The sequence below is a fragment of the Dermacentor albipictus genome, chromosome 9, assembly GCF_038994185.2.
Source record: "Dermacentor albipictus isolate Rhodes 1998 colony chromosome 9, USDA_Dalb.pri_finalv2, whole genome shotgun sequence".
In the NCBI taxonomy this organism is placed as follows: domain Eukaryota; kingdom Metazoa; phylum Arthropoda; class Arachnida; order Ixodida; family Ixodidae; genus Dermacentor; species Dermacentor albipictus.
Genome location: NC_091829.1, coordinates 61,830,327 through 61,850,922, shown reverse-complemented (window position 1 = coordinate 61,850,922; position 20,596 = coordinate 61,830,327). Strand labels below are relative to the sequence as shown.

The following is a 20,596-nucleotide window of genomic DNA, read 5'->3' as shown; positions in this document are numbered from 1 at the left end:
ACCGGCTTTTCTGCGACACGAGCTCCTTAACGCTGTCGCGTTAAAATAAAGGCTAGTATGCTTCGCATCCTGGGCTTAACCTTAGCTAAGCCACAGCCATTTTTTTACAGTCAGCTTGAGCTTTGAAATCGAAGGCATTCTTAAAGACGGGCCGACGAAAAGGTGGTGCGAAAATATTGCCACGTTTAGCGCAAAGTAAGCTACTTAGCGCTCAGGATAAGATATTTCAGAACATGAAGCGAAAGTATACTTAAAGAAGGAAATACGGTTCATTGATGCATAAGTCTTGTACTCCACCCACGCGATGGGGCGCTATAGCTTGAAGTCTCGGGTACAAAATAAACATAATTTCACCTCTTTTTTTATTATCAAATCTAGTAACTGTCTGACGAATTTTTTATTATTTGTAGGATTTCCGACGACGCCTTGCGCTACCCGGGCAACACGCAGCACACGCCCACGACCGATGAGACTTGCAACTTCGACGGTACGTAGGCGATCGTCACTCGCCTTTCCCTCAGACATGTCAAATATCCCTTACGGTTACAATGGTAGCGGTACATTTATTGCGTATAAAGATGCATTTTACCAGCGCGGCCGAGACGGTTTCCGCATGAACCAGTTTATAACTGCCCTTAGTAAGAAGTGTGCGCTCATTTGAATACATCCAAATTCATACATAACCTGTGCCATAGAAGTTTTTGAATAAACGTGTTCTTGTATCGGGGCGCCGATAAAGCACGCTCCTAGATGAGGGCAGAAGCCGAGACTGTACATTCCATGCAGTGATTAATTGACTCGTAAATGGAATCATCGCATCACTCGTCGGTCTACAATTTTATTTGCCAAGCAGAATGTCGGTGGGTTTAACCTACTAACATCCACCCAATGTTTCCCTTTAACTGATCAAGCTGGTTTACAAAGCAAGTGCTTTGATCCGAATGCCATGGGTGATGTGCAATTATTTAGACGTTTCAAATGTTTTAACAGTGCTGGTACTTTTTAGGCAGAGTGTGAAAATTGCTCATGAATAGCACGTTACGAGCAGCAGACATATCCTGCTGCGGCCGAATGTACACGTTCCAGCGTACAATTTGGAGCGCCCCAAAACAGCTTATCTTGAAGCTCTTCGTTCTTTCATACAAAGCAAGCCATAGCCGCAGCATAAACAATACTAAATATGTAATAAAAATGCAACGCGATAAGATAGAAAATTGTTGCGCAGTTGTTTGCGCTCTGTTGCAATACATTTTTACCAAATATCCGAGCTATGGGCACCCGAAGAATAAACACTATTCGTATTGACAGAGTAACAATCACTTTACCGAACTATTTACAATCAGTGGGCCTCTACTTCAAAATTGTAAAGCTTTGTTAAGAAGAAAATCTACGCCATGCTGAAACACCGGTCTTCCAAATTGAATGTAGTTTTTTGTAAGGTGATTGGCTTTCCTTAGATACGTCATCCATTATTCGTACAGCCACTATCTGCGCAACCTCTTTCGCAGGCATGACCAATGGTGCGACTTCAGTGGTGCGACTAATAAAGTTGAGAATGGCAGACAATAAAAATTAGTTCTTTAAGTTTTGCCTATTCTACGACACTGTAGTTCATTCGATGTCAAAGATGCAACTAGAATCTTTTGTTCCGGTGGTTGGGAATCCGCGTTTAATGTTCTCTTCGCCGTACGAAGGCATAGACACGAATGCAAGTGGGTGTAATAATTCCATAAACATTCTTAGCCAACTCACCCCCCCCCCCCCCCACTTTCATATTGTAAATAAAGGTGCATCCAAAAATACGACGTGTAGCTGCAGTTTCAATGCTTATTGCAGTAGCGTAGATGTTCATCCAGAGAGGGTTCTGCCGTAAGTTCCGCCTTTTATGTCTCGCGTGTTCCTTTCAGTTTCACGCAATTGCTGCGCCGCTATAGAAAATACGTGCACCTAGCTACAATACATGCAGTGCTATCCATACAGTCCAAACTTTTCACGTCCTTCGAGGCTTTCCGTTGCATAGTTTAGTGATATATTGCCCCGTGAATTAACGCTTCCGCATTTATTTCCAAGCTAGTGTACTTCATGCAATATGACTCTTACATATGCGCATTGAGCTATGTTTTTGAAAGTTGTTCTTTAGTCTATTATGACCTACACAGGAACATTGTCGAGGACAGCCGTTTTAGTGCTCGTAATGAGCTGGTAAACCTGCACTGCTTACAACCGGTGCTTATGTACTTCACCTTAAAGCCTCAACAAAAGCGGTTCGCATAACCACTTTCTGAAAGGCGAGTACATATTTCGATGACGCACCTGCGTCATAGAAGGTGAATGAATTAAGAGTATGCATCAAACTAAAATTTTAGATCCCTCGACAGGAATGCTTCCTCTAACTTTTTCATTCTCATCGTCTCAGACGGGCTGTGCCTGCTGCTCGTAATAGATGAATAATAAGCAAGAACTTCGTGAGTCGTCGGATGTGCTTATTACTGGATAACACTGCTAATATATTGGATCCAGGGTTTCACGCACAAGATACCGACATGTGGTTTTCACTTCGAGCACTGTCGTGCACAATGTTCCGCCTGAGGTTTTCGACAAAACGTGATAATCTTCACAAGAATCCAACACTGCACAATCTTCATCGTGCTCAGCTTACACATTGCCGCGAAGTTCTTGCATGCATTCAAGACACAGTTGCAGAAAGAAAAAGCACCGCGTACGGAAGCACAGCAGTGAAGTTTCCCTACCACTAAAATCTTCGTGCCTTGCACATTAGGCATGAAATATCCATTTTCCACGAATTGCCTTTAAACAACGCCAAATTAAATAGTACACTATATTTTCATGTCTTACAGGTGCCACTGACAATGGCCGCACAAGTTTCCAGACCCGAGGCTCCATCAGGAGCATCGATAAAGCAATGCCCAACACAAGTCGTGCTGGCGCAGAGGAAGCATCAGCAACTTTTGAAGACGGCGCCACGTAAGTTCCCATTTGGAAAAGTTCAATTTAAACGGCAACTTGGAGACGACAGGGATGGTTACCCGGTATAACAAGGATGCCTCCATTCGCTGATTCCTCCTTAGGAAGGCTAGCCCTGATGGCTGAAACAGGTACTGCATCAGCAGTTTAAAGCGCTCGGCCGACACAGCCTGCCTTGCCAAACCTAATGGTTCCAACAGCGGGACCGGACATCAGTGTCCTGTCCGCACCCGTGCCTCATGCAGCAGCCACAAAGCTACACAACCTCACCCGATTGTCCATCCTGGTATCACGCCGCAATATGCGATACACTGGCATGTTTGTAGCCTGCTTACTCACTCTCCATAATGGAATATGTAAAGATTGTCAAAGAGAGACCCTCATCGAAGGCGGGACTCTCGAAATAAATTAGGGTATTCCTGTTTTTCTGTAAAATTCCTGCAAAAATAACGGTAGCACTCAAGTACTTGGGCGAGGCATAAATGTTCCGATGACCTAAATGACAAATATCAGCTGCTGTTCATAGAATATGGTGTCGGCATAAAAAAGAAGCCTTAGCTCAGACTCTACTGCCTAAATGCGTTAGAAAAGAGATATGAATGTGCTTGGCAACACACTGTACGAGTATTGAAGCTTGTGCACTTAAAGGAATGTGATAACATCGTAACTGAACAGTTGCATTTTAGATTCGTCAAATAATGAAGAAAATGTTGAGAATCTCAAGTAACAAAAAACATCTTTAAAACTGAGCAATGATAACACCGCAACGTTTCAATCAAGTACATCAAATAACACTTTGAAAGCGCTCAAAATTCACGTAATACACAGCGCTATTAAATTTTCTGTTTATGGGTAGATCACACGCCAGTATTCGGACACATTGTATCGATTTCAAGGAAATACTGTACGAGTATTGAAGCTTGTGCACTTAAGCGAATGTGATAACATCCTAACTGAACAGTTGCATTTTAGATTCGTCAAATACTGAAGAAAATGTTGAGAAACTCAAGTAACAAAAAAGATCTTTATTACTCCATGAAACCGACGGCAAGACTTAATGAACGGCACCAAATAACACATATAAAGCGCTCAGAATTTATCTATTACACAGTGCTCTAAATTTTTCTGTTTTGTGGGTAGATCATTCGTCCGTATCCGAACACACTGTATTGATTTGAAGCAAATTGCAAATAAATACAAAGACAGTTGTCCGCTTAGGATCCTTCAAGAAATGCACCTAATAGAACTGCGATATATATTTTTTTCATCTAGTTAGCTTTGTAAGTTCTCAGCTTCAATTGTTTTTATACTTGATGATTTCATAAGTTTTCCCACTTGCAAGCCTGAATAAAAGTTTCATGGATAATTTGGCCGGATTTAACTGGCTCTATCAAACGAAACTTGATAGTTTGATAGTTTTAATTTCTTCATTAGATAATGGGGTCTTGATGCCGGCCAAGCCTGCATGATTAGAAACGACGCCCAAGGCAACACCACACGACTCGAACCAAAAGATGACATTCCATGAGTCATGTATACAACTGCTACAATAATTATTAAAATTATACAAGTAAAAAGCACATTACCCCGAGCATAGCGATCAATGTTCACCTAGTGCTTAAAAGAGTCATTTCAAACTAGCAGCTGTACTTAAAACATACGCCATACGCGCTGTCTTTGCTCTACTGCTTTTCTTCGCTAAACGTCTTAAAAGATGTCTCACCAGCAATGCCTTAACTCAACGCATGCAGCGCTCATTACCTTACCGAGAAAAGCAAAAGAAAATACTAACTTCTTCGGTAGCATATTTCATCCATTGTACATGAAAACAGTGAAGTATTTGACGTATAAGTGCTTGCCACGTATAGCGGGAAATATTACATGTGTGTCGTTCTCACGATGCCTTCAGCAGGAATGGTGCGCAGTTGGAATGCGAGTCAAATATTAAATGACTTTATACAAACACTGCAGGAAAACTTGAACCCGGTAGTGTTTCACTGTATTTGATATGAGCGACTTGAGTTAATCCATATGTCCGATGGGGAGTCACTCCACCTACACTTGTAAGAAATAAAGCGAATAGTTCGCCTTTACACCATTTACATTTCTTAAAACGAGTACCTCAAGTGGTTAATTCCTATCCCTTAAAAAATCACCTCTAGTGTAGTGAGACAAAAATATCATGTTTAGATCGGCTAAGTTCCTCATCTAACTAGACATTTCTTTTTCGTTCGGGTAGCAAGAAATATCAAAACCTCGCAATAGTTTCTACATTATGCATACATTATGGGAGAGGGGTGCGGGTCTTTTTTATTTTGGATTTTAGCCCCAGCGACAATCAAACGCAGTATTGGTAAATTTACGCCAATCTTTAGCCCTCATCAAGCGCCAAGAATAAATGCATCAAGTCAGTGCTAAGGTTCAGAAAGTCACCTTATTATTACCGCACGATTGTTTGTCAACTTCTCTATTGGCAAGATGTGTTTTTGTCCTCTCGTAACAAGAGTCAGCCGTTTTGAGCTCCTTTTTCCGTGTCCTTGCAGGAATGCTCCCGGAACCGGAGAAAGGGAACAGCGAGAATTTTGCAGGGTCTGTGGCAATGTTTGCAGTAGACCGGATGCCTTACACGGGCACGCCAAGGAACACAAGGATGACACAGCGCCCATTTGCAAAGCATGTGATCAATCCTCTGGGAAGATGTCTAAGATTGTAGAACATTGCCGCAACCGTACTGACAAGAAACACAAATGCGAAACCTGTGGTAAATCCTTCCGGCAGTCTCCTCATCTAGATAACCATAAGCGCACGCACACAGGCGAAAGACCCTACAAATGTAAAATCTGTGATAAATCATTCCGGCGGTCTAATCATCTAGATAACCATAAGCGCACGCACACAGACGAAAGGCCCTACAAATGCACTATCTGTGAGAAATCCTTCCGGCAGTCTAATCATCTAGATGACCACAAGCGCACGCACACAGGCGAAAAACCCTACAAATGCAAAATCTGTCATAAATCATTCCGGCAGTGGAATCATCTAGATAAGCACAAGCGCACGCACACAGACGAAAGACCCTACAAATGCAATATTTGTGACAAATCCTTCCGGCAGTCTCATCATCTAGACGACCATAAGCGCACGCATGCCAACAACAGAAAAACAAATGCGAAATATGTGATAAATCATTCAAAAACAAAGATAGTTTCACGAGACATGTAGACTCGCAATGTGGAAACAATGCTTTCGTTTGCGAAATCTGCGATCAATCCTTTCATAAAAATTCAAATCTCCTTCGTCACCACCGAACAAAGCACGTGGATAAGACACCGTATGAGTGTACGCAGTGCGGATGTCGATTTGCTGACCAAGAAGCACGTGATAGGCATGTGTGCCAGAAGGAATGCAAGATGTGAACCATGCCGTCGGGTTTTTGAAAATTGTGCGACAAAACCTCATCGACAGAAGTATTTGGGGTGCTTCAATGTCGAAAAATACTGCAGGTCCTGGTCAGCGCTCACAGTTACATGAACTATGTAGTTGGTGAACGTTGCTTTATCAAACTGACTTCAAGACAAACCCTAATGGGTGGCAAGATTGAGTTTTCTGTAACTACAGCGTTGCACTGTCCACAAAGGATCCTTTACCCCCATTTGGTTAGATTAACTTTTTGTGCATGTTTTTCGACAGTGTACAGGCGAACAAGCTTTAATTACCCATATTCGTAGTGATTTTGCAGGGTAAACGGAATGAAATATCTCTCTTTACGAAGCATTTAAGAAAGGAGGTACTGTTTTCTATTCAACTAAGAAGTGATTTCTGCCATTAATCTAGGTCCAAAAGTGAAGTTGCCTTCGAGAGAAAGCACTTGCAGATGCTTTTACGACAATGCATAACTGCATCGTTCGCGTATGAAAACCATTTGCTTGAAAGTTCGTTCAATGCACTGACTATTCTTCGGCGTGCGTACTCATACCGCAAGTGCTTGTTCTATACCATAAGATGAGCTCATGATGGCAGCGAGACTGTATTAAATTCAACTAATTTGGCACATCGCTATATGACATGGTCTCCAGCTAGGAAAAAATTTATTTGTTTTATTGTGGTGGAACTTCTGAAGTTTAATGGACAGTTTTTTTATTCACTCGGATGTCGTCTGTTTGGACTCGGTCTGCTCTTCAGTTGCAGCTGTAAAATCTTTTTAGCTTGACGTGACAAAAGTTTTATTGCGAAAACGGCAATAAAGGTCTGACATGACACGTAAGTTTTGATATATGTTCACACGCTTCCTTGTATACATTTTTCCTGTGAACGCCTTTCAGCGGCTAACAAATATTAGGTTACCCCTCAGCACATGACGTGCCTGCGTGTATCAGAACCTTCTCGATCTTTCTCACCAAGTATACATTATTTTCTATGCTGTAGTCGAACCTTTCGTAATAACTGCATGCGCAATACGAATAAAAATGGCCAGGCTTAGCTTGGTTAAGCCAAGAATGTGTTGCATATTGCGCGATTTTGGTCCCGGCTTTTCCTCCGGCTGTCGTGACGTCACGTCACGTGGTTGCGCTAAAGGTCAGTGGTGGCTGCCCGGCCGCGCCCAAGGGCTAAACTGAGTGATTGCAATATGCAACGCATAAAAATAGAAGCAACTTAATAACAAACATAGCAAACTTAAAAGAGAATAGACCCACATATGAAACGCGCAGCAATGAAGAATGGCTCATACCCTCAATGGTGGCTGCGCGGCCGCACCCAAGGGCTGAACTGAGTGATTGCAACATGCAAAGCATAAAAATAGGAGCAACTTAATAACAAACATAGCAAACTTAAAGGGGAATAGACCCACATATGAGACGCGCAGCAATGAATGGTGGCTGCGCGGCCGCGCCCAAGGGCTGAACTGAGTGATTGCAATATGCAACGCATCAAAATAGAAGCAACTTAATAACAAACATAGCAAACTTAAAGGAGGATAGACCCACATATGAGACGCGCAGCAATGAACAATGGCTCATACCCTCAATGGTGGCTGCGCGGCCGCACCCATGGGCTGAACTGAGCGATTGCAAAATGCAAGGCATAAAATGTGCAATCCTGAAGGCTTGCAAGCACCAACGATTAAACTACAATATTCAATGAATCATGCATTATTATCCGACAAACGTTAGCCGTCAATCACTTATTCGATCATTGATGTCTACACTCGCAACTATCTTTCTGCCCGAGTGTAACTCGTTTTGTGCCTTCCCGTTCCCTGATTAAAAGTTAGTTGCGTGACACAAGGTTCTTGGTATTGTATTGTTCACCGTCGCTACAACGTGGCATCTTGTAAAGGTGCTTGCTGTGACCGGATACACCCGGAAGGCCATGAAATCAGCGTAAACATTGTCATCAGCCAGCGGGTTTGCCACAATCTATGACTACCGCTCTAGTACGCTCGTCTGGCCGAGAGTACCAGGAAAATAATGGCCCCATCAGCAGTCGCAATGACAGTCCTTCTGTCACCATCAACGATCGCACTGCAAGCCAATGTAGCCACCGTCATCCACAGATCATCGTTAAAGATCCGGAAAGCTGGCTGGAAACCGAAGCATAAATCGCCCCATACAACAATTGAAAATCCGAATAGCTGCGTCAAGACTATTTCTCAATAAAACACACCGCCAGGACGTGGTTTGAAAAACGGGACTGCGGCATAATGGCGTGGGAGATGTTTTGCAGGGGCTTCCTACAAACATTCACGAGCGCCGTGCGTAAGGAGCCGGTCAAAACGATGGTATAAACTTGTGTGCGGCTACCGGATGGGCACATCACGACCATCCCGAAAGATATTAACCATCTCTTGGGAACGCCGACCCAGACATGTTGGAAAATAAAGCGTGTTTCCTCATGCGCTGTTTGAGGCAAGACATTTACGCCGGACTGTTTAGTTAACAGGCCAAGACCGTCGCAAAATTTCCGACAGAAGACACATCGACAAGACACTGGAAATGCTCGCTCGGCAACATGGCCGCCTAGTGCTTTCGCTGAAGGGAGATACAGGCGCTAGACTCCGACAAGCTCCCAAAGCCCGTCAGAGGCGTTGTAGGCGAATGAGTGCACAGGATGTTTTGTTCGGCGCTGCCTCAAATATCCTTAATTGTGGACATCCTCTGAGGGCATATCCAGAAGTCATTATGAGTCCCTGGATCTTCGCAGCTCAAGCAGGAAGTAATGACTTATGTCACTGTAATCCGCGCTCGACGTCCCTCTGGAACCTCGACGTGTTGGAACTCTTTAATTGTGTCGATAGTTGCCGCTACCAACCCCGCCGCCAGCCAGCTTACTCATCTCCCCGAGGAAGACCCAAGTACGGTGTGCACGCGACCGCCGTACGCTCTGCTGCAAAAGCAGAAATGCCGGCCACGTGTACTGTCGATAACCATACCTTGAGATGGTACTAGCATGTTTCGCACGCTAAATCTCTACGTCCAAAGCGAGGCGAGCGACCACGTTAAATTCCCAATAACTTGACAGCAACTCGGAGGAGAGCCCGGCGACTTTCCCGGTCATCCTGGCCGTGGCACCACCTCTCATTGCTGTGCCCACAGCACACTGGCCCAATACGTGGCCAGTATTTTCGTGAACCCGTATTCGGTAGACTGCACGACGTAGCAATATGCACGACGTAGCAACGGCACGCTGCAATTTCGAGAAGCCTCCGAATGAAAAACATGCCCCCACAGAGGATGTGTCATAACTGCAACGCAATGCGATCGAGACTTCATTCGAAGCCACGGAATAACTAACACAGCAATAATAACTAGCAATCTCGACGTGTTCTTCGATGTTCACACAGTCGCCGCTTTAATGGATGCAGGAGCCGACTACTCCGTCTTGAATCGTTCACTGTGCAGTCGGGGCAAGTTATGATTACATCGTAAAGCCTCCGAATCCAGGCAGCTGCAGGTCACCTGATAACGCCGACATGCAATGTTACCGCATGTCACCCCAGAAGAAAATCTCGACGTCGTCACCTTACTGCAGCATGCCGAAGAAGCACGGTAACGTGCTTGCCTACGTGTCAAGTACTAGCAAAGGACGGACAGCTGAAGCTACAGCCTTCGACGAAGATATGAGGAGTAGCAAAACCAGCGATCGTGTTTGGGCTTGGACCCCAACACACCGACGTTGACTGAGTGAAAAGCTATGAAGCGCTCACATGTATCAGAACATTCTCGATCATCCTCACTGATTGCATCAGTCGCCTTTGTTGTAGTGCGATCTTTTGTCATTAAATTGCATGCGTGACGCGAATAGTGTTTAACATTCTGGAAGGCTCACGAGCACTTGCGATTACGCTGGTATCTTCGAATAATCATGTATAAATAGCCGATGCCATTGAGACGCAAATCAGCTTTACAACAATCGACACATGTGCCCAGTGGTGACACATTGCATTAGCGTGACTTCTTTGTGAACACGTTTGCCCAATAAAGAGTTGTTCCCCTGATTCACGCTTATTGCTACTGTGTTCTTCAACCTCTCTACAACGTGACAATATCGAGGAATAACGATTATCATAGCGTAAATTTATTTGGTTTATGCGGAGTTTCTAGGGACTACGACGGTTTGCCAGGCATACCAGATTGGCTCGTTCTTAGGTATTCTCATTTGCATGCCCAGCGTCCACTATTGCTTGTCTTTTTTAGCTCGTGCACTACACCTGCCGACCACTACGGGGTCGGCCGACTCACGCTAGGCCTGCCATCGCTTCCTTTGCTGCTCCGCCCTTGTCGCTTGCCGCTCGCCTCTCGATCGACAGACGAACAGATACACCCATAGCGCACACAAAGCCCAGAGCAACAGCCAGGGGATACGAACCCAGCGTGCCTCCATGTACCTCCCCTCGCCACCACGCACTCCTCCTCTCTGCCTGCAAGCACCCTCCTCTATCTGCACTCGGTTCCCTCTTTCATCTCGGCAGCCTCCAACTTGACCTCGCTGATTTCACCAAGTGGACTTGTACGCTTCCGCGTAAAAACGTCTCGTCCAGTTGGAAGGCATCTGCGTTCAGTCACAGTGCTCAGATTGCAGATGCACTACAGGCGCCAAATTAAACGCGACTGGCGGAGTGCGTGTCCGCTTTTATTTCCATGCGAGAAAGCAAATGTCAAAGAAAAGTGAAGCGACAATATTGCAGTATAGTGCGAGTGTCATCGCGCAGTGCGGTGCTACTGGGTGTGCGCACCTGTCGAAGGTGGTGACTGGCCGACGGCGCGCACTATACCTACAGTTATGCTTCGAACGCGCTGTCCACTGTTCGTCTCTCATTTGATGCCAATAGCACAATAGTTTAGGGCAATACTGCAAGGGAGAATACGGGACACGGACGGAAAGGCAACGAGATGCGTAACTAGGCTTTCTTCAGTTTGCTGCACTACACATTGAGATCTGGAAAGCATGTTCAGTAAAGCAGGAAACAAGAACTTTTCCATGGATTTGCGAATCATTATGTTACTATTGATCAACGAAAAAGAAGCGTGTTCCGACTACCGTTCACGCCAAATTTCACAGTTAAAGGACATTTCTCTGTAGAATGCGTGCTTACCATGCCCACGATTCTATGATGGTCGCCAATTCTACAGGAAAATGGGCATGGCTACGCATATGCAACCGGGCATACTGCAGTATATCCTGGAAAATGCAAGAGCACCAGCAGAGCTCGGAATGGTATGCGGACTGACGGACAATTTTGTTTCAGTGCTGAACACGTATTCTACTCGTTGATATAGTTGTCAGTATAGCATATATACGAGGTCATGCAGTGAATCCTAACTGAGGGGAATACATAACTGACCACTTCAAGATTTCCCCGAGAAGTCGTGTGAATACCGAATAGACAAATCACGGAAAGACGAATCGGAGAATTGCTGCGTGTAGGAGTCGGGGAGTTGCCGTGATGTATGGCCATCGTTATGTGTTCCAGGAATTTTTATCGGTTTTGAATTACAAGACTGTAACATACAACACAATTCTGCCCAAAGGCATACCGTAATGACGTTTGTGCGAAAGAATTGTATAGGTTAGAATCCAAGCCAAGTTGCCAACAAAAATAAGCGATGTTTCTGGATACCGCACTATGCGGCACCCACTTAATCTTGTAGTACTGCCTGCGATCGTGGAAGTGCATGTTTCTCGGCTAATCAACGCACTAAAAATAACTAGAGCAATAATCAGTACTTGGCCATGGGGCGTCACTAGCTTGGTTATTAGAAAGCACCATAAAAAGATTGTTTAAAGGAGAAATCCGTAAGGTAAATCGAATCCTAAACTGAAAGGAAGATTCTGCCCCCCGGCTTGTGCTTTCCATTTGTGCCCAATATGATAAAAAGGCATGTAGCAAACCATTGTCTGGTGCCCAAAAATAAAAACTGCAACGATCTCGAATGTGTACGAAATGCACATAAGTGCAAAAAGAATGAGCCAGAAGCTGTGCAGTTTCGTTCATCAGCGAATCATGTATAGCGACCACAAGTAGGAACGTTGGCTCAGGACGTATTTTACAGCGTGAATTATGAAGAGCAGCGCCAACGGCCACGCAGTCGTCGCATCTAGATGCTACTCGACAATAAGAAAAAGTACCTCATTAATTTAACGTCACGTTTGGTTGTCATTTCCACTGTGTGCACGACGGTGCCGTTTCCACACAGTCGACGCCGCAAGTGCTGACGTGTCAGCAGGTGTTTGGTGTGCCATGACACTAAAGAATCCAGGACATGGGTAGTGCACACTTCGGCGCCTCATTATGCGCGACTTAGTCATGTGCAGGAGAAAGCCGCTGAGGACAGTGGAGCCCGTGCTGTGTACCAAGGCTTTTTAAGGCCCCTCGACGGAGGCATCACGCGCTTTTGTCTTGGGCCTCACGTATGCCCCGGCCGGACCCGTCCATAAAAATTCAGTGGTCACCTTTCAGTGTCCTGTTCGATTGCTGTTTATTTTTTAGCCTTTCCTTTTTCTCCCCTGATATCCTCTCTTCCCAATTTTTCTCTATTACTCACGCTGTTTAGTTCACCATTCTGTAGAGTGCCCAGTCTTGGGTACAATTAATCGAGTTACAGTACCAAAGTACGGCTCACATATACCTTGTTGCATGATAAGTCCTGCAGCGTCCCCTAGTTGCACTCCTAGCTTAGAGGCTGCCATTGCTATTTAAAAAAAATTGTATGAGAACCCCATATTTTCCATGGCTACCTTATTGTTTCCCTCCAAAAAAAGCAGACGCACCGATGGAGGCTTACCAACTCCTTCACTCGACCGAAAGGCTGGCAGCCGTTCCCATGTAACACGCTGCGAGCAAACTGAAAACCAAGCTAGAACACTTTCTCCTTTTGTTGATCGCAATTCTTTGACTGACACAATAGGTGTGGGAGATGACGTGGTAAAAATGGTCAGCGGGGACCTCCTGCTCGAGGTTCGTAAAAAACAACAGTATGGAAAGACGACCAGTCTCGTTCAGTTGGGCGATATAACCGTGATACTCCACCTATCAATGAACAGCGCGCTCGAACCAATATCTGAGGCTAATCCTATTGATCCGACCAAAACTGTGCTGCTCGAGGGCTGACAAGAACAGTAGGCGACTAATGCACAGTGAATCAACAACCGGCCTGACAAAAAAATCAGACTTGCCCACGAAGCCTTTCATGCTGACCTTTTGCGTCTAGCTTTCTGCCGCGGAAAATAGAAGCGGGATGTATTGCATTCCAAACACGAGACCCTGCTTCCAATGTCAAATCTATGACCATCACGCACATAGGTGGCCTGGCTAACTCACCGGTGCTGTCCAAGGCCACCCCTAGGACCAGTGTGCTGGCAGAACCCGGTGAAAGGCGTGAACCTCACTGGCGACTACGCTGCATATTCACGGTCACCTGCAATAAGAAAAAAAAAAGTAAAAAGAAGTCATCACTCCGAAAGTCAAAGAGAGTATCTCATTAAGAAAGGCCATTAGAGGAAGGTGTTCAGTATTGTTCACTTGACCGCGGCAAAAAAGGAGAAAGAAGTATATCGGCCATGATAAAGGCGAGTGAACACAAACTGCAATTTCTCCCGGTACATGGAACAACTTTATTTTATTAGTACTACTATGTCGTTACGGCTAATGTATTCAAATTAATAGAACTTATTCGTAACCTTAATGGATTATAAAAAACTATTATCTGAATGTAAGCCTAAGGTGTTTGGGTCCAGGAGAGGCATTTAAACTCAGAGCAATCAAACTTTCTCCGGTGAAATGTCATCTTCTGAAAGCACCGTGAAGACGGTGATACCTCATTCGCTAGTGGGACGCTCACTGTGTAGACAAATCTGTCACTTAACATCTACAACTTAAAATGCCCCTCGAGGCAGTGTATATGCGAGTAATTCTAATTGATAGATTCGTTGCAATTTCTTCCCTTCCCAATAATTCCATATCATTAAACATTGACTTTTATGGTTGGTAGATTCATTGATGCACCATTTATAGCGGGAATCTCGGTGCCGTGCGATAGATCGGCTCATGTACTACGTACTTGTAACTTCGGGTGGATGCTAATTAGATAAGAAAGAGGCCACTTATTTCAATGTATCAAACAAATATTATTCTTCCATTGATTTAGCAATTCTCAAACCACGTTTCTCCCCAAAGTGTGTGGGATGTTATTACATTCCTTTAGAAACGACCCCATCCCATTATCATTTACTTAAATGCAGCAACTCGCCTCTTTTCCGCATGTCGCTACGTTATAAGTAGTTTCATACGATTGCTCGCATTTTGATGCGAAAGCATTAAATGGTCCTTTGACCAAAATAGACGGCGTCTGTAGCACCGAAACGACACCGATATTCCAATATCTGGGGCATCACGCCTCGGGCGCTGGTGATCCAGGGTGCGGCCATCGACCTTGTCGACGTTGGAGTGAGGCTCCTTGGACCAGCTCTAGGCTCTCACGGTGGTGCCGGGCACTCCAGGAAGGATCCCCTTTCAGAGGCGGACCAACACGTACGATAGTCCCCGGGGCATCTCGTCAGCATTCGGAGAAGTAGCGGCGGAACCCGGCGTTAGGCCTAGCCAAGGAGGCCAGAGTGCTTGGACACCGAAATAGTACGGGACGCTGACATCCGAGACGGAGGAGCTGGCCGGCCGATACCAAGGCAACAAAGCTTGCCGACTCGGCAGGAGCGCCAACTGGGACCAAGAGCTGACGCACATCGGACTGGGAAATACGTGCGACAACAGAACTTTGTAAGAGCGTCCATATTTGCTGGCGCGCTGCCATAGGCCAGGATTGCCGGACTTTCGCGCGAAACGCGCTAAGGACTGGCGTGAACGGCAATCAGGACATAGTTAGTCACAATTAAGTGGGTGACTAAGGTGCGATTGCTCTTTATGGCGTTGCATTCCTTAGGAGTGTTGCGTAGAGTTCACTGAGTGTTGAGTGTGTTGGGCGTGAATGGGTTTCGGATAATCAGTAACCCTGGCACGACGCATCTTAATGTAGGCGGATTGACGCGTGTACCTAAATTTTTCCGGTGATCCCGTTTCACCGCGCGAAGTCTTAAGTTATCGCTCCGCGCATGACGCACTTGCATGTATCAGAACCTTTTGGATCATCCTCACAGATTTTGTCTCCTGCCTATGTTGGAGTAGAACCTTGTGTAATCAGATTTCATGTGAGAAGATAATAGTGTTCCACATACTGTGAAGCGCTTGATCGCATGCGATTCATCTGGAATCTTCGGACAAATATTTATAGATATCCGACTCACTTGAGCCGCAGATTAGTTTTCCATCGATCGACGTATATGCTCGGTGCTATCATTCAGCCCAAGTGAAACTTGTGTTGTGGGCACAGTTTCGTTCAATAAGGAGTTTGTTTAGTGACTCCCGGTTCGGACTACTGGGTTCCTCACCGTCACTGCAACGTGAAAATACCGACGATTTACCTGCACCTTGGCGGAACCTTAGTCAATAATTAAAGACAAACCTCTTATCCAGGTGGAAGGTATCTGTGTTGTCTCACACTGTTTTAGTTGCAGCTGTACTATCTGTGCCAAATGTAACGCGAACAACGAAGCCCGTGTCGCAATCACAACTGAAACAATGTGGGCGCCGTCGGCTAGTCTTGCTGCATTAGGCGATGATGCTCGCCTTAAACTGCTTTATTTTGGCATCTGATTTCTTTGATTTTCTGTTCTCTCACTTCGAAATTCAAGAGAAACAAAATTGTGGAGAAAATTTCGCCGTGAAGATCCAGCATCATCGACCGTTGATGTCAAACCAGAGATGTCCTCCTCTCAATGCTGATGACTGGCGGATGGTGCACACCAGACCTTTATGTTCAGCTTCGGAAACGCACTCCGCTGTTGGCGTCTCATACGTTGCCGAAAGCAGAATATTTCAGCATATTGTGAAAAGGAAGAAAAGGGGGAAGGGAATGAAAGGCAAATGTTGCTGACAAACATACCCACACACGCAGAATTTTCCCAGAAATTTTGCGCACTATTTGAATTAAAGAAATGATAAATTATTGAAATTGAAAGTGGCTCAAAAAAACGACTTCCCGCACGTGGGGCGGAATCCCACGTCTTCGCAATGCGCGTGCGATGCTCTATGCCATACCATAATTTTAGCTCTTGGGGACGCCGGCGCAGGACGCCGACACCGGATTTTCTGTAATATGTACGGCACCCTTAACGCTTTCGTGTTAAATGTTATCGGTCCATATTTAATATTCAATAGACGCAAAAGACCTTTGACCTCGAGGAATGAAGATTGCAGCAAGACGGGAAGAAAACACAACAAAGTACTGGACATACTTTGTCGACACCCAAGCACGGAAAATTTTACCCAATCAGAAACAACAGTCATACGGTACCTGGCATGGCGGCAGCCAGTAGAGCAAGCTGGGGAAAGTTTATCGCATTATATATTTTATCAGACTCTGGCAGGTCATCGTAATGGCAACTTTGGGTGCAGTGCGTTTTTCCTTGATAACGAATAAATTTTCTCTTCTAGGTTTCCATAAACTCTGTTTAACACGTTTATCAAGCATCAACATTGTGGCAAACATGTAGAAACACTCTTATCCTTCATTATTCGATTAAGATATTTTATAAATAAAAGTATATGCTAGTCAGTGCACACAGTGGGAAAAGTCTTGCGTGAATAAGGTTTTTATTTTATTTTATTTTTATGTAGGAATACTGGAGCCCTCACTTGAGGGCCATTACAGGAGAAGAAAAAAAAACACAAAAAGATAAATTCAACACCAAAAATACAATTACAACACAATTTACTATACAATACAAAACAATTTACAGGGAGGATGAACTGGTATACGCAGAATAACAGTAAGCATGATCAATTCTTAATTATGCCGTTGCCTGCAATACAGTTCTAGTAGAGTATACAATTGGCTAACATTTTGTGATGTTACAGTGCAGTGCGGAAGGCCATTCCATATATTATTACCTGAAGGAAAGAACAAGTATTTAAAACCATCAAGGCGTGTTTCATAAGGCTGTACACTAGCACTGTGGCTTAAACGCGCACGGTGTTTTAATGGGGGGAAATGTATGTTTCTTTGTTTATACTTGTTTGATTTCTGGTCATATAGAAAAAGAATTTCAATCGTTGATTTCATTCGTTGTTCGTTGTCCGAAAGGTTCAAAAATTACTTCTAGGAATTGCGTAATTACGTCAACATTGTCTAGCCATGCTAGCACTTGATATTATTGTTTATTGACAGATTAATTTAGAAAGCATTGAATATAGTAAACGCGGAAATAAATGGCCTTCCGTATAGCTTTTGGAGCACATATTCCTCTACGAAGGCTACACACACTCATGTGTGTCGGTTCCGAAAGCTATGAAAAACCAGAAGTATAACAGGTATGTGCTAGTCATCATCATCATCAGCAGCCTGGTTACGCCCACTGCAGGGCAAAGGCCTCTCCCATATTTCTCCAACAACCCCGGTCATGTACTAATTGTGGCCGCGCCGTCCCTGCAAACTTCTTAATCTCATCCGCCCACCTAACTTTCTGCCGCCCCCTGCTACGCTTCCCTTCCCTTGGGATCCAGTCGGTAACCCCTAATGACCATCGGTTATCTTCCCTCCTCATTACATGTCCTGCCCATGCCCATTTCTCTTTCTTGATTTCAACTAAGATGTCATTAACTCGCGTTTGTTCCCGGACCCAATCTGCTCTTTTCTTATCCCTTAACGTTACATCTTTCATTCTTCTTTCCGTAGCTCGTTGCGTCGTCCTCAATTTGAGTAGAACTCTTTTCGTAAGCCTCCAGGTTTCTGCCACGTAGGTGAGTACTGGTAAGACACCGCTATTATATACTTTTCTCCTGAGGGATAATGGCAACCTGCTGTTCATCTAAGAATGCCTGCCAAACGCACCCCATCCCATTCTTATTCTCCTGATTATTTCCGTCTCATGATCCGGATCCGCCGTCACTACCTGCCCCAAGTAGGTGTATTCCCTTACGACTTCCAGTGCCTTACTGCCTTCTGTAAATTGCTGTTCTCTTCCAAGACTGTTAAACATTACTTTAGTTTTCTGCAGATCAATTTTTAGACCCACTCTTCTGCTTTGCCTCTCCAGGTCAGTGAGCGTGCATTGCAATTGGTCCCCTGAGTTACTCAGCAAGGCAATATCAGTAGCGAATCGCAAGTTACTAAGGTACTCTCCATTAACTTTTATCCCCAATTCTTCCCAATCCAGGTCTCTGAATACCTCCTGTGCGCATACTGTGAATAGCATTGGAGAGATCGTATCTCCCTGCCTGACGCCTTTCTTTATTGGGATTTTGTTGCTTGCTTTGTGGAGGACTACGGTGGCTGTAGAGCCGCTATAGATATCTTTCAGTATTTTAACATACGGCTCGTCTACACCCTGATTCCGTAATACCTCCATGACTGCTGAGGTTTCGACAGAATCAAACGCTTTCTCGTAATCAATGAAAGCTATATATAAGGGTTGGTTATATTTCGCACATTTCTCTATCACCTGATTGATAGTGGGAATATGATCTATTGTTGAGTAGCCTTTACGGAATCCTGCCTGGTCCTTTGCTTGACAGAAGTCTAAGGTGTTCCTGATTCTATTTGCGATTACCTTAGTAAATAGTTTCTAGGCAACGGACAGTAAGCTGATCAGTCTATAATTTTTCAAGTCTTTGGCGTCTCCTTTCTTATGAATTAGGATTATGTTAGCGTTCTTCCAAGACTCCGGTACGCTCGAGGTTATGAGGGATTGTGTATACAGGGTGGCCAGTTTCCTGGAACAATCTGTCCAGCATCCGTCAACAAATCTGCTGTTACCTGATCCTCCCCAGCTGCCTTCCCCCTTTGCATATCTCCCAAGGCTTTCTTTACTTCTTCCGGCGTTACCTTTGGGATTTCGAATTCCTCTAGACTATTTTCCCTTCCATTATCGTCGTGGGTGCCACTGGTACTGTATAAATCTCTATAGAACTCCTCAGCCACTTGAACTATCTCATTCATATTAGTAATGATATTGCCGGCTTTGTCTCTTTACGCATACATCTGATTCTTGCCGATTCCTAGTTTCTTCTTCACTGTTTTTAAGCTTCCTCCGTTCCTGAGAGCATGTTCAATTCTATCCATATTATACTTCCTTATGGCAGCTCTCTTACGCTTGTTGATTAACTTCGAAAGTTCTGCCAGTCCTATTCTAGCTGTAGGGTTAGATGCTTTCATACAGTGGCGTTTCTTGATCAGATCTTGATCAGATGTGCTAGTAGCAAGGAATAAATTACTTGAGGCAACACGCAGAAAGGCAAGTAGCACAACAGAAGTGAACAAACACACAACGCTTCACTTCTGTTGTTGTCCTACATGCCTTTATGTGGTTTGCCTGATGTTATGCACCACTAACTAGCTCACCTGACTGTTTTCTTGAAGAAATCAATTACTGCACTCTGTATGTGTCACCTAATGAGCATCTGTAGGCTTTCTTTGTGAACTGAGTGTATTGCATATGTAGACTGCTACTCTTCTGATAGACTGATGTTGCACTTCCGCTGAATCACCCCGTTGGCGAGACTTTTCACCTTTGCTTACGCAACAAAAACCCACATAATTTACTTCAGTATATTAGCGTTGTCTGAGCTACTAGCGGGTTAACATCGCCTGGTTAGCACAGCCACAACAAATAAAGAAAGCACACTGAGGCCTGCGCGATGTAGAACAAGCTCACAAACCATCGACGCCATATCTTTCTGCGACCCGCCGTGGTTGCTCAGTGGCTATAGTGTTAGCCTGCTGAGGTCGCGGGATCGAATCCTGGCCACGGCGGCCGCATTTCGGAAGGGGCGAAATCCGAAAACAACCGTGTATTTAGGTGCACGTTAAAGAACCCCTGGTGGTCTAAATTTCCGGAGTCCTCCACTACGGCGCGCCTCAAAATCAGAAAGCGGTTTTGGCACGTAAAACCCCATAATTTAATTTTAGCTTTCTGCGAGTTGTGCTCAGTATGCGGTCGTGTTTGCAGCGCCGGAACCTTTCGTACCGCAACCATTTTCACGAACAAATGGAAGCAGGAGGCT

At 44.7% G+C, this 20,596-nt stretch overlaps 1 protein-coding gene and 1 long non-coding RNA gene across 4 annotated transcripts in view; one reads left to right on the top strand and one right to left on the bottom strand.

Annotated features, from left to right (window-relative positions):
- Positions 1-7,261, top strand: part of LOC135919796 (zinc finger protein 723-like) — a 36,147-nt gene extending 28,886 nt beyond the window's left edge. The window contains exons 5-7 of one of the 3 annotated variants that reach the window (XM_070526130.1): positions 411-487; positions 2,859-2,985; positions 5,529-7,261. In XM_070526130.1, the coding sequence (XP_070382231.1) occupies positions 411-487; positions 2,859-2,985; positions 5,529-6,207 (883 nt within the window). In that variant the 3' untranslated portion in view covers positions 6,208-7,261. The remainder of the gene's footprint in view (positions 1-410; positions 488-2,858; positions 2,986-5,528) is intronic. The other 2 variants (XM_070526129.1, XM_070526131.1) reach the window with 2 other exon arrangements.
- Positions 7,262-13,806: 6,545 nt separating this feature from the next.
- LOC139050045 (uncharacterized) overlaps positions 13,807-20,596 on the bottom strand; it is an 87,105-nt gene continuing 80,315 nt past the window's right edge. The window contains exon 3 of the long non-coding RNA XR_011508745.1: positions 13,807-13,901. This is a non-coding gene — a long non-coding RNA (uncharacterized lncRNA). The remainder of the gene's footprint in view (positions 13,902-20,596) is intronic.